The sequence below is a fragment of the Acanthisitta chloris genome, unplaced genomic scaffold (genome assembly GCF_000695815.1).
Source record: "Acanthisitta chloris isolate BGI_N310 unplaced genomic scaffold, ASM69581v1 scaffold15012, whole genome shotgun sequence".
NCBI classification, from domain to species: Eukaryota; Metazoa; Chordata; class Aves; order Passeriformes; family Acanthisittidae; genus Acanthisitta; species Acanthisitta chloris.
Window position 1 is genome coordinate 1 of NW_008661129.1, and position 14440 is coordinate 14440.

Sequence of the window (14440 nt, forward strand, 5' to 3'; positions counted from 1 at the left end):
GTCTTTTCTGTTAAACTTTCTACAAAAGTTGTATAAACGGTTAAGTAGAGAATCTCTATCTACAAAATGCTTTTTTTTTCATGTGGATTACATTACTTGGTGTACATTTAATATAATAAACTGACATTTATAAGCACATAAAAATCATTTTACGTAATACGCTGTGAAATACGTTGACTCCTCCTCCGCCTCACCCCTGAAGTGCCTCCTCCTCTATCCTCCCCATCACTCTCATCGTCCTCTGTCTCAGCTGCATTGTTTTTAGGGCTGCCTCCTCCAAGCAGCGAGGTAATTGCTTTGTTCCGAGCATTTGTGCTAGCTGACACCTCTCCATCTTCTTCTTCTTCATCAGGATCCAAATGTTCCATAAGGAGCTTGAACTATTAAAAAAAAATAATTAGTCCACATTGTAACTTTAAAACCAGACATTTATAACACAGTACATTATGTCAGAAACAAACAACAACAGAAAGAAACAGGGTAAAACAAACAGCAGACAACTTCAAACTTTGACAGCTTGTGTTTGTTCTACAAACTTTACTTTCCTCTCTTTTTTTTTTGGAGATACTACAGTCTTCAAAAGACTGAAGTCTTTGAAATACAGTCCTGCTAAACACCCTGAAAAGAAGATCAGCACATCACTTAGGTTGACCAGGAACTTAACACTTTGAAATGTTCATCCAATACATCAGCATCTACTTTCAAGTTTATACTGTTCACCAGTTTGAAAGGTTTCAGGTTTTCTGCGAAGCACTTTACTTACATCTAAGTACTGTTTTACTATACTCCTCTTCACTTCTTCAGTGATCTTGGAATTAGCCATATCACTCCTCAGAAAATCCAATGTTTGTTTTGGATGGAAATGCACTCCTGTCTTCCTGTTTATAGCTTTATCATAAACTTTTGCAGACTCAGATGGAGAATATTTCTGAATTTTACTGTTTAAAGGAAACAAAAGGGAAAAGCTTTTAAGCAAAATCCAGAATAATTTCAAGTAAAAGCTTTTAAAATCTTCAGTATAAGTAGTTGTATTTTAATCATTCCATATACAATTGACAACCTGTTAAGAAATGAAATCATGGCTTTTTCTAAGCCATGTTTCATTAAATTCAACTTAATACATTTGGGTTTTATCATAGACAAATCTATTGCTAAAATCAGTAGCTACAGTCAGCTCTTACTAAAGAAAAAATCCCTCCCAACCTTATTCCTTGCAAAGAACTCACTGCATAACAAGTGGCCTGTTGTCTGAACAGCCTTACCTATCAGAGAATCCACAAAGGTTCTTTAAATGCTGTTTCAGCATCAAAAGTAATAATATCCCTTGGGACACATTTGCAAATTCAATTAATGGAGCTGAATTTTCAGGTAAACATTTCATCACAGCATTTATATCATTTTCTTCATCAGAATCCGAATCAGAGTCTACTCGTTTCCGTAACCTGCGAGGTTTGGAAGCTTCCTCCTCACTTTCGCTCTCACTGCCACTGTTGCTCTCACTCTCCTCATCTGACGAAGGCTTTCTTTCCTTTTTTTTGTCTCTCACCATTGACTGCAAGACAAAGGAGTTAACACACATTCCAAAATTAGAGTAAGTAGTGTCATGCATGCTTCTAAAAAAATATTTCCAAAGTCATTGCTGGCTTAAAGTAGCAAGAATTCCTTGAACAATGTTATTAATTCAAAACTTCACATTCTTAAAATTATTTAAGGGAAGAAGATACTGAAAATTTTATGCAAAGCCCAGACTTTTCTGCAAGGTGGACACGGAAGGAACTGAAGCAAAAAGCACTCCACTGGCATGGTACCATTAAAAGACTACTCAAGTTCATTAGCAGTGACAGTAAAATGCAGTAAAGGTCAAATACAATAAAACAGGAAGAAAATTCCATTTGTCTTTCACCTGGATGTAAGTTCTGTGTGCCATGGAGACTTCCACATGCACCTTTGATACAGACCAGTCCAAGCTTGTTTAAATCCTTGCCTCTTAAAATTCTGTGACACTAACTAAACTGCTGCCCAAAGTGATCACACATGGTATGAACAGCAATCAATTCTAATACTTGTAGAGCTGCAGAATATCACATGTGCATTAATGCTGCACACAGTATGATTTTTTCATGACAGAGCACAGGATGTCCTGAGCTGGATCTCAGCCCTTCTGGGTGCTACGCACTGACCCCCAATCTGAAGAGTGTACTGTCTCTTCCTAGCAGATCAAAAATCAGCTTTGGTAGGCTGACAGTTCACAGCACTGTACTTCCCAGGCATCAACTCTGACTTGTACTTACTAGTCAGAATGGAAATTCTATGAACAGGTTTGCTTCCTGACAGTTTGTACCTTCTACTGTTAAAGCTGTTCAGGAAATCAAGACACTGAAGTCTTTCAGAAGCAGAGGCCTTTTAATCACAGGCTTGTGTATTTTGCCATAACAACAGATACTGTGTCATGACTCAGGTTCTTACGTGCTGCCTCAAGAAAGAGATACTGTGTACTCTTCTCTTGCAATAAACAATGTATTTCAAGTCTCTCAGGCAACACGAACACAACTGCCATCAGCTACCCGGCAACAAAATAAACTCCCAACTGGATGGTATTATTAAAATTCTGCAAACAACCACAATAAACTAGTATTACATGATGAGTCTGAATTCATCTGCATCCAGATACAAGCAACTAATTATTATTCAGCCACACTAGGAAATTACATAGGTTTGATCTCAAAATCCACCATTACTTTTTAATAATATAAGCAGCAATAATATAAGGAAAGTTTAGCTAGTGTCTACCAGATGCAAGTGAGAGCAGAAGAGGCTGCTTGTTTTTTTACTACTGATTACATACAAAGTAATGCTGCTGGTCCACACCATAACAATGGCACTGTATCCACTGAAAAATCAACCAAGCCATAGAGAAGCCAATGCTGCCACCACAACAAATACACTACAACATAAAGGCACATACCTCTTTAAATGACTGTAGTAGGTTGCTACCAGAAACTGACAGTGTAATGTCTATATGGTGCATTATAAACAGTGGCTCTTCTTGTGTTTGGTAAGGAAAACAGGCTAGATTGTCTGCTATGTACAAAAGCATATTCACCTCTGTTTTCTGGAAGTTAAAAAAAAAAATTACACATAAATATACATACAAGCATCTTGGATTCATACACTTACCCTGTGTTGCTGACAGTCTTGAGCAAAAACATGATCACAATTTTTATTTTATATACCTTCTGCCAGGCCACTCTAAACAACATACATACATGCAACATTTAGTCATACCTGAAGACACATTATTTCTGATCAGTCCAAACTGAGTATAAAAAAGCACTGAGTGATGTAAATGCGTTCTATTATACAGATACTCTATATTACAAAGCAAAAAATGTACATTAGGCAGATAGTTATCTATAATTGCGACACAAAAATACTTTGTGAAAGGAGACTTTAAGCTGGTAACGCTACATTTTAATTTCTTTTTAAGTGAAGGAAATACGGTGCTTACTGCAGTATCATCAAAGAGGTTGAGTAAAGAAATGAGAAAGGCTCGTCTGTGCTGACGGTTCCCTCGAATCATGGAGTAGAGGTGTGAGCACAATGCACTGGATGATTCATCGTGTCTAAATCCTCTTACAGGATCTTTCGGGCAGGTATTAATTGCCTGTTGTACCTGGTAAGACATCTTCATACCAGCCACTGCTTTCATCTGAAATTAAAGGTATTTTTATTCAAACTATTGCTTCCAAAGTGGTAGAACTCCGTCCTTTCACACGCATGCTCTTCTGAAGTTTCGAATTTAAACTACGCACCAAGGCAATACCACTTTTTAACCTGCAAACAGAACTCACGGCAGAGACCAGAGTACCTTGTGAACTGCTTTGACTATAAATTCTGCTAGAAACCTGCAGCTAATCTGTTTACCCACTACAGCCAGGTATTCCAATTTAAATGATCTTCAGGAACACTGGAATGTTTCCATGTATGAACAGAGTATTTTACCAAATGTATATTCTTGGTATCACTTATAGTGAAACCAACAACTGAATCCATATGATTGCAATAGGACTAAGAAACAGAAAATGAGTGTTTTGGGTTTTTTTTCCATATATGCTGTAATTTCCATTTCCTTTTACTTACTTCAGGGGTCCTGCTCTAGTTTCAGGTCAAACTGAATCTAGTTAGGCTGCACATCCAACTCTCCTCATACTACCCCAGCTGCTGTTCAGCAAAGTCTCTGCATCTATACACTCACTGCCTTACATTCCAGCTGCGTAACACAGCAAATTCCATCTGCTAGCCTCCACCTCGTGAGTTAGGTATTTGTTTGGGATGCCATCAACAGCACAGTCAGTGCTCCCACTGCAGTGGCATACAAGCACATGTAAGAAGTTCTACAACAGAGTATACACACTGAACTCAGACTGGGACCTTCTGAAATAAGGAAAGTGCTGCAGCTTAATTTCAGATCTTAAGCAGAGATATTGGCACTATGCCACAACTCCACATGTCCTCACAGAGCCCTCAGGTTTTCCCTTCAACAGATCTAAACAGTTTCCTATGCAGAAAATCCTTCTAAGCAGAAGGATTCTGCTTAGATTACCATTTCTAATACATATACACTAAGGACTTTATTGACCTTTACACAGTGTTCTCTTCCCTAGTCCACCGAGAGAGGAAATCACTGCTAAATTGCTAAACATTATGAAACACTTGTCTTTAGCTGTTACCAAGTACTGTTCAGCGTGGAAAATATTACTGTGAATTATAAATTAAAGGAAATTTTGGACTAGAAGAGACACTTCAAATTATATCACCCTTTCTATTTCTCAGAACAGAAACCTCCAAAGGGGGAGACAGCCAAGATCATCTTCAGAACTGTTTACAGTTATTGTTTGTTACTCTACACTCTTTTTCTGCTGCTGAGGCACATTCAGGTGTTAAATGATTACAGAACATAACAGCATTTTGTAAAATGTTGAATTAGAATTACTTACGTGAATGAACCCAGCGTATTTTTTGTCTATTTCCACCAACTGCTGGTCAGCTTTGTTCCGCATAGAGGGCTCTGGATCTGTGCCCATAGCAATTAAGTACGGCACACACTTGAAAAATAAACAAAATTATTATTGAGAGGCATTGTACCTCCTCAATCTTTGTTCTTTGTTTCTACTGTAAAAACTAGAGTAGGAAGTTCTATGCAGCTTACTACCTAACCACTTTTTGTAAGTAAATAGTACAAATAGTGAAAGACATCAGCATTACAAATGTAGAAGTTGTGTGAGGTTTCAGGTGGCTTTTCCCTTTTTCTCAAATTCTACAGTTAATCCAGAGTACATAAAATTCCATTAAAACCCCCACAAACCACCATTTATGACTGAACCTGTGCAAAGGCTGCAGTATAAAAAAGTTAATTACAAAAGCATTATCTAAGCAAGGAATAATGGAGATGATGGCTTAAGTTCTGACACTGACTGTGGAATTCCACAGTGTTTGATGGATACAGGGACGGAGGTGGAAGTAAGCTGAAGAATTAAACGAAGAAATCAACTTGGCATATACCTCAAATTCATAGCAGAAATATGCTCCAATGTACATTTGCACATGCTCTTTAGGCAGTAGCTCAGCTTTTACATCTTAATCCAAACACAGAAAATACAACATTTGGAATCTCACTGGCTAAACAACATAAACCAGATTTCAAAATAAGCTTCCTGCAAAGGCCTCTTGCTACAGTTAGAAATTACAGTAATGTAACCGGAAGAGAAAATCCAGAAATTTATGTGGCAAGTGTGAAAGCCTGTAAGAACACGAGTAACAAGAAGTCCCCCCACAGAAGCCTATCATACCTGCACAGGATGGATGAGACCCTGGTTTAGTGTCAGTGCAATGACATTGAGAGCAAAGTGGCGCACACTGGACTGGGTATGAAAGAAAGCCTCAAGGACCTGTTTGAGATATAGCTGCATGATGGAACTACTCATCCCTGAGGAAATATCACCCATTTCTTTCAGGTCTTCCTGTTTTGCTACTTTTTTCCCTGTAAAAACGACAAAAGCAATAGCACACTCACCACAATGTAATCATTTAATTTGCCAGTACTTGATGTATATTGATCTTTCAGCTTCACAATAAACACATATTTCAGCTTGCTTAAAGTGGGTTTATGATCTCATAAAACACAGAACACACTAATGTATAGATATATATCAAAAAACTAGAGACACAATTTTAATTCAAGTCTTACACCTAAATAAAGGCTTTTCATTAAATAAAAAGAGTCTATTTATTATTTCTTATCTGCAAATTAAACTTAGAAGCATTTTGATTAAAAAGTATTGCTACCATCATTACAAAAGCTATGCATTCTGGATTGCTTCCAGGCTTTATACATCTTGAAAGTAAATAATACACCTCTTATACATGTACATAGTAGTTGTGTGCAAGAAAGTCAAGTTTTGAATGCCTCATCAGAACAAAGAACTCAGCACTTACAATCTCTGTCTGCCTGTTGCATGCGTGTATCCTCCTCCTGCAAGTAGGTCTGGAGGTTTTTTAACACCTGGATCTTTAAGTTTACTGAACAGGTCTTATCAGAAAGAATGCTGTTGTACAGAGTCTTCACCTCCTGTTCGAACATTAAACTTGGGTGCTGTATAAATGCAAATCCTAAGGGTGGAAAAGAGAGGAAACCTTTCTCATTATTATAATCTAGAGACTGTAACTCTGCTTTTTAAGTCCTTCAAGAGAGGTGAAATTTATCTCCTTCCAACAGCACAGTATTTTCAACTCCAGACAGTATTGCTCTGTCATATGGACACCTCTCATAGCTAATCAAGAATTCTGTTAGCCACAGGAGTTCTATCTCTGATGTACATGATGGGGTGTTGACCTAGGGTGGCTGCACTAACAGGCTGTTCAGGTCTGGAACCATTGCAGTGTAGTGGCCTGCAATTCAGTGACTAGTCCTCATAAGAACAAGAAAGGAACATTAATAAAATTACCTGTTATTTTTCTAATGCATTTGGAGACAAAAAAATCTGCTGAAACAGTAAAGTTCATAAAATTCATATGGAGACAGAAAAAAAAGTGGAAAAATTGATAAATATCATGAGTACTTAAAAATAACATCTTAATAGAAAAAAAATCACCCGTGAACACAAGAAAATTTATGCCTCTTGCTGTCATTATTCATATACCTATTAAACTCTTTTCTTGAAAATTCTCTGAAGTGTTCCTGGGACTACATGTGTGGAAGATACTGAAGATACCAGACTGTTTTTAGGGGCAGCCTTACCCTTGACAAGGAACTGGCTGTTCTTAATTCTGCACTTCATAAACACTTTTCTAAATTATTGGTAGCACATATATGTATGTAGATTTAGAAGTGCTGCTGACAAACTCTTACAGAGTATCATAAAAAAACAGTAATGGGAACATAAAATCCTGATTTAATTTACATTTAACTACTTCTTTTTTTTTTTTTAGACTGTTCAGAAAAGTAGACCGTAAATCTATTTTATATGACCACAGGAAACTAGGATTTTGAATGAACACATAGAAAACATATGAACATAAAAGAATGGGTAAAAAGAAAGCAAATAAAATTATGCAAGAATAATGTACAAAAATAGCTATAACAAAGGGAAGACTGAGTCAAGTGTTTAAAACTGGCTCCATACATAGGAAAAGACAGCGTAAGTAAAGGCTTAGCCCAAGGCAACACCTCAGCGTGTTTAACATGTCATTTCAGTTTCAAAACAAGAAGCAGAGAAGCAGGTGAGGTGGAGGGAAAAGAGGAGAAAGAGGAGTTACGATGGTCTTTGGAGTATGTGGAATAATTGTGCACTACATACAGGTGTGTACTGACCTTTGTAACTTGTACACTTCTGTGCAAGTCAAGGTTAATTTTAAAAGTGAAAAGCATGTGCATATAAGTGTAACAATCCAGAAGACTACTTCCTTCATTCACCTTAAGGAGCTGAAAACAGTAGTATTCTCAGGGAAATCCTTGTTTTACCATCCCTGGTTAACTGGGGAAGAAATCTTCCTTGGCCTAAGAAGCTGCCACAGGAGATGAAGAAAGGCACCTGCTGTGTTTTTCTAAGGACTGACTTCACATCTCAGGGATGCCATCATACCACTTTCCTTCATACCTTTGTTGTCACTCTGTTAAGGATCTTAAGAGCAAGCACTGAACTTGGCTGAGTAAGGCATTACCTGACAGGTACTTTGAAGTTTAGCTAAAGTTACTACCAACATTTTATATCCTCAACCTGTTTTGCAAGTACACATCTCAAAGGGAAAAGCATAACCATAACTATTAAGCTGATGATTAAGCTTAATCTCTCAACAGCAGTGACACATACCAAAGCAAAGGCTAAAACTTTTGTCCTTACTATAATGACAGGCTGAAAGGAAAGTACACACCCTTCACATGACAGCTGTCACAGTGTATGAATGCTGAATCAGCTTGCTAAGCCTTTTCACCTGATTGCTGCTCACAAACACTGAATGACTTTGACAACCTTGCTCTGTTATAGCACTTGGATGAAATTAATATATATATGATTAATATATCACTGAAAACAGTGAGGTTTAATTAAACTCTGATATGCTTACAGAGCCCTCCCTAGCCTGAACTGAAGCAGGATATCTAAAAAAGTCACTTAAATAGCAACACAGAGTCAAATTCTTGTCCACAGTTAAATCACACTATGGAAGCTCATGTGCCTGGGAGGCAACTTACTTTACACCAAGCCATAACCATGAATTGAACTCTTCCAGAAACCAAGACCTATCTGCTCAGACAAGATTCTTTCAGTTGTACAATTTTAGCCTTTAAGCAGAAGATGAACATGACAAACCAGTCAGTGGCAGTTCAACTACTGTAAGTCACTTGAAATGCCACATTAATCTCAGAGAGGCCTCGCAGCTAGTATAAACTGCCAGAGCTCCCCTGTCTCCTGCAGAATGTCTGCTCCTACTCTTAAAACGTTCAAAGTTTTTCCAGCACGTTTTTACCTTGTGGACTGAAAAACAGGATTTGGACTTACAACATACTTGCACTGGAGAAAAACATTACATCATCATTACCTTGGAAATCTGCTGTACTTTACGACTTGGTCACAGACCGAAAGGCATTCACTGTCAAAAGCATCTAATCTGCTGTGGAATTATGCAACTAGCAACACTTCGACAGCTTTTCTATAGCCAGTTCTCAAACAAAACATGCAGTGAGTTCTGATTTTAAACAAACTCCCTTGTGACTACACAAATACAGGAATTCCTACTGATACATATGGATTTTTTACTGGAGCAGAAAATAAAATCTAATAATAGTTCTTACCAAGGCCAATAATGGCTTTTGTCTGTACTTCTTCATCTGAATGCTTTGTAAAATACATCAGCAGTTCAAGTACTTTATCCTTAATGTTAACCTGAGCAAAATAAAACAAAAATAGTGGCTATTTGAAGATGAAACAGATGTTTTAAAACTCTTATAAAAAGCATAAATATCAAAAACAAGAGGAGAAACACAATCTTATGGCTCAGCCTTTGCAAAACCAGGTATTTAAAAATCAAAAGCATTATGGAAAAATATATAGCTTTGAGGGGATAGGAATAATGTGCTTTCAAATTAAAGCAGAACAGTCCATACAACTAAGACATGAAGAGTAAATAAAAATTACTTTACCTTACTGTTGCCCTTAAAATCCTCCTGATCAAAATCGAAATGTCGACACAGTGCTCCAACAGTGAAAAGTGACCTAAGGAGTGCTGGTTTATTGCCAGTTAGCATTGTACTGTTGGGGTCTTCTTGGTGTTGAGTTTTTAATTTAGCAAGTGCAGCTGCAGTAAGAGGAAAGATTTTATCGCAGTGTTTAATTGTGATGAATCCCTATGATCAGACTTGTAGCCAAGGCTGAAGAGTGACAATTACGTGTTGTGATTTTACTTACCATAGTATCTATTAAAACAGGCCCACACAAATTTATAGTTCTGAGTGACCTTGTTGACAACAGCCCCAAGACAGCTCACACAATGCTGAACAACCTAGGGGCAAGAAAGAACAAATGAGTTATATATTTAGAAGTTGGAATTGAGATTATTATCTTTGTAAGAAAAAGCTATGATGAACTAAAACTAACCATCTAATGAAAGCAATGTTATATCCATGTCCTACACTGCTCTGAAAACCTGCTCAAACTCAGAAAAATACAGCAACACTACATACAAAATCCAGTAAACCATGTACACCGAATTTTCATGGCTCAAAATTTATCTTCATAAATAAACCCTTCATGGTCTTTAAAGCAAACCTATGTGAAATGGAATCAACCAAATAGTAGCAATTAAAAGCTTACTGTCATGCCATATTTGATGATGAGTTTCATGAGGTCTTCCTCAATAGTGGCAAGAAAGGTCTCACTTGGGTGCTCCATTAGCGGCACTACAAGCTCTAAGATCTTTGCAACATTGCAGATCACCATGAAATCATTCTGGTTCTGAAACAACATAATTTACAGTGTTTAACATTTCTGGCCATGTTACATATAAGCATTATTAAGATGCACTGATAGCTAAAAATCTCAACTCATATTTGGTAAATGACTAAAAGAGTATTTATACAGTTTACATCTGCTATTAAATTACATATTATTATGAAACCTAGTTCTGTTTACTACAGATGTTCTGGGAAAAAAGTCTGTATGAGCAGCAATACACCCATCATCAAGGCTATGCCAGTCCTGAAAACGTTTGTGCCTGATAATTTACTGGAGTCCTACAAGAAATCTAGGAACTCTTCCCAACTCATGCACACAACAGAACACACAACACCTGGAAACAGGTATCAGCAACAAAATGAAGTTGTGCTATGACTTAATGCACCTTAAACAACAGGTAACACTGTGCACAAACATAGAAACTGCAAATAAAATTATCACTAGTTTGCATTATCACGACTGTATATGCCTTGCAAGCATTGAACCTATGGAAAACATTTATCCATTAATAAGACATCCTGCTAGAAGTTTGCTTTTTTTGACAAACCAAGCTCACTAATCAGGAGAGGATAAATCTCAAATGCTAGTATTTGACATATTCAAGCTGTCAGTGGTAATTCTGTGATTCATCTCAACTCATGTAAGTACAAAATTGATGCAACCCACTAAATGAGTTGCAGCAAGTAACCAGCTAACTATTTCCAATACTGTTTGTTCAGAAGCAGCTTCAACGGCCTGTTGTAAACATGCACAGAGAACGCACCAGGGCTGCACCTGGAAAATGCTAGGCTGTACCCACAATCTAAGCTAGTAACAATTACTCTCAAGCCTGCCCTGAGCAGCTGACTAATGCACAGGCTTGCTGTCACCCACCCATGCTCCTCCTTGAGCCATAGCTGCATGATTCTGCCCTGGCTCCAGATTAGGGGTATCAGATCAAAATGGTAGAAACTCCTACAGTTTTTCACAGGACAGGACCATTTTATCAGGGCTGGGGAGGGTTTCAGTATTGGAGCTGTCTACAGTGTCTTACAGGGAAATATAGGAACACCAGAACTAGAGAAGGCAAAGATGAAGTCTGGAAGAGGTTGGAGGAAGACATTTTCCTTCTCATGGATTTGCTATATATTAGAACTCCCTATCTTATGGAACCTTATCCTTAGTCTTAAGATACTTACATTAAATATTAATTGCTTTTAAGACTGTGATTATAAATCAAAACAATTTTATGAAATGATTTGCTAACAGGTGAAAAACAGTATCTTCACAGGAAGATCTCCGTAGATGTAGGAGCTTTCAATGCTATGATGCCCACAAAATAAACCCACTGGTTTAAATTTTCTTTTCCTACCTTCAGTTCCATCAAGTATATAATACAGCCATTCATTTTCACGCTCAATTATCTAGGGAAAAAAATATACTGATTTTCTCTACTTACACTACATTTAGTGGTCAGGTATGGCTGCATGGTCATGGCATGTTTGACCATTAGCTGGGGTCTTATTTTGCTGAATAAGAACAAAGTGGTTATGCAAGCAACCAAGCGACCAGAATTCACACCTTTGTTGTCAGAATCTGCAAAAGATTAGAAAACACAAAAAAGGATATTAAGTCCAAGTACTGTTTAAGCAATGAAAAACATATGGCCTAAACATCATTTGAATATCTCTTTCATGGCATCTCTTTCAAAACCAAAACAAAATATTCTTACCAGAGATGCAAACATAACATGTTAACATTTGTATGTGACCACAAAATACCTAAAAAAAGAAGCAAAGATGATTCAAAGGCATCACTAGTTTTTAAACTCCTTAGTGTACACAGAACACTGGCCCAGCCAATGATTGCTATTGCAACTGTAAAACATACTAATGCAAATAAAACTTGACATGTTTGTTTTGGTTTTAGTGATCTGAAAGTGCAAAAAATTATTTTAAAAGTAGTTCTGTTATTGTGGCTAGCTAGTGAAAATTAGGGAAGCTTTATTATTATACAGGGCTCAAGAGTTCATAATGAACTTTAAAAATTCATTAATGAACCTAAAATTCATTACAGTAAGCATTGTAACATGAATTCGGCAACAGTAACTTTTTGCAACAGTAATTTCCACAGCTGTTACAGTAACACATAAAATTCAAAGGATTTTAGCTGAGTTTTAAATAATATTACCTGATAAAGATTCCTCATACTTAAGAATGTGCTCAACCAAATTGTCAACGAGTTGAGTACAAGCTTTCTTCACAGGTTTATATGAAGCATCTTCTTCTGACTTCAACAGCTGTAGCAGATGAAACAGAGAATAGTTCATTATTGAGGGTGCATTCATTTGCATGGGATACATGCTGATTTTATAACAAATACTACAGATACACAAGGATTTTAGACTATGAAAATACTTAAATTCTCCATAAAACTTACATGGTGAAGGCAAAATTATGGGAAGTAAAAAAAATCAACCCAAAACACAAGATAAGCAAAGAAAAATTAACCAGAGTAAGAATCCATAGAAGTTCTACTGATTTTTGCATTGGGATGAAAGTTGACTTTGTGCTTAATGAAATAATGCAGAAGCTAATAGGATTTAGAAGACTTTGAAAATGCTTAGAGAAATAAAGAGCAAATTTGAAAGGAATGTTATTTTTGACAGTAAGCCAAAATAACAAATTATATAGTTTTATCAACGTGACTTTGGGTACTAAAATTCTGTCCATGAAGATCCTTTATTATCTAAGTAGGATTAGACTGTCCTACAGCCTTTTCTTCAGTGAAGAGACTCTTAATGAAGATGCTCTGATTGACTTGATTATCTGTTTTCATAACACTCCAGGCTAGGATAAAACCAACAGGATTTTTTTTGCTTGCAGATTAACCAGCATACAGGATGTAGAGAATGACAACACAGGTTAAAAGCCATAAACAAAGCAAGCTCAATTCTTGGAAATACCTGTATTAGATATAAGTGAAATATAATGCAGAAGTAACTTATGCTCTGAGGATTCACTGCTCTACCATTACACTTATCTACCATTAAAAAAAGAAAAAGAACTACACTACGTATCTTAGCTGTGGACTCCGTGTTAAGTAACTCATCATTGAAGAGACAACGAAATCAAAACCAACCAAACAAAACCCCTCCCAAAATCAAGAAGTGAAATATTTTCAAAAGAGATCATACGCCAAGACAGAAACCAATATCAGAGATGAAGAAAACTGCATCAATGAAGATAGAAAAAAGGTCAGATGTTTAAAGGGCATGAATTGAATTTGCCTACTGTAAAGGATTGCTCTTCAAGCCTCCTTACAAGTGTTTTAGTACCAAAAGCAATGTTAAAATGTTAACAATGATTGCAATATATATTCAAAACTCATTACTTACATTTTGAAGAAGCTGTTCAAACCAGTCATACCCTGTATCTCTACAAGCTGCAACCTAGAAGAATTTTTTGAGAATAAACTGGTTAATAAAAAAGGCATCTGAGGGAAAATTACTTCAATACAGATGTCATCCCAAAAGACCAGTAAACATGCATAGATACTTCTTCATATGCATTCAGAACAATGGAGATCAGAAACTGTCTTCTGCATCTGAAAAGCGGTTCTCACAGTTTAAGTGACTCCAGAATTTGTATTTCATAAAACACAAAGCTTACATGTTTTACTGGAGATTGCTGGTTCTAATGCAAAACAACATTTTACACAGATGACAGCACAAATACAAGCCTGATGAATTGAAAATGAACACGCATACATATCACAGAATTACAGGATACCCTGAGCTGGACAGGACCCACAAGAATCATCAAGTCCAACTCCTGGTGCTGCACAGGGTATCCCCAAGAATCACATCATGTGCCCGAGAGTGCTGTCCAAAGATTTCTTGAACTGTGGCAGGTTTCATGCTGTGACCACTTCTCTGGGGACTGTTCACCCTC

The 14440-nt window shown here is 36.9% G+C and overlaps 1 protein-coding gene across 1 annotated transcript; it reads right to left on the minus strand.

Annotated features, from left to right (window-relative positions):
* Positions 1-13938, minus strand: LOC103797883 (nipped-B-like protein; the record flags this gene model as incomplete). The annotated part of the gene is made up of 15 exons (XM_009070117.1): positions 1-380; positions 764-938; positions 1263-1552; positions 2966-3112; positions 3509-3709; positions 4998-5105; positions 5850-6040; positions 6496-6669; positions 9350-9440; positions 9698-9852; positions 9963-10056; positions 10368-10508; positions 11947-12083; positions 12678-12786; positions 13885-13938. Coding segments are annotated over 15 exons (2298 nt in total), but the record flags the coding sequence as incomplete, so codon positions are not given.
* Between the last annotated feature and the right edge of the window lie 502 nt (positions 13939-14440).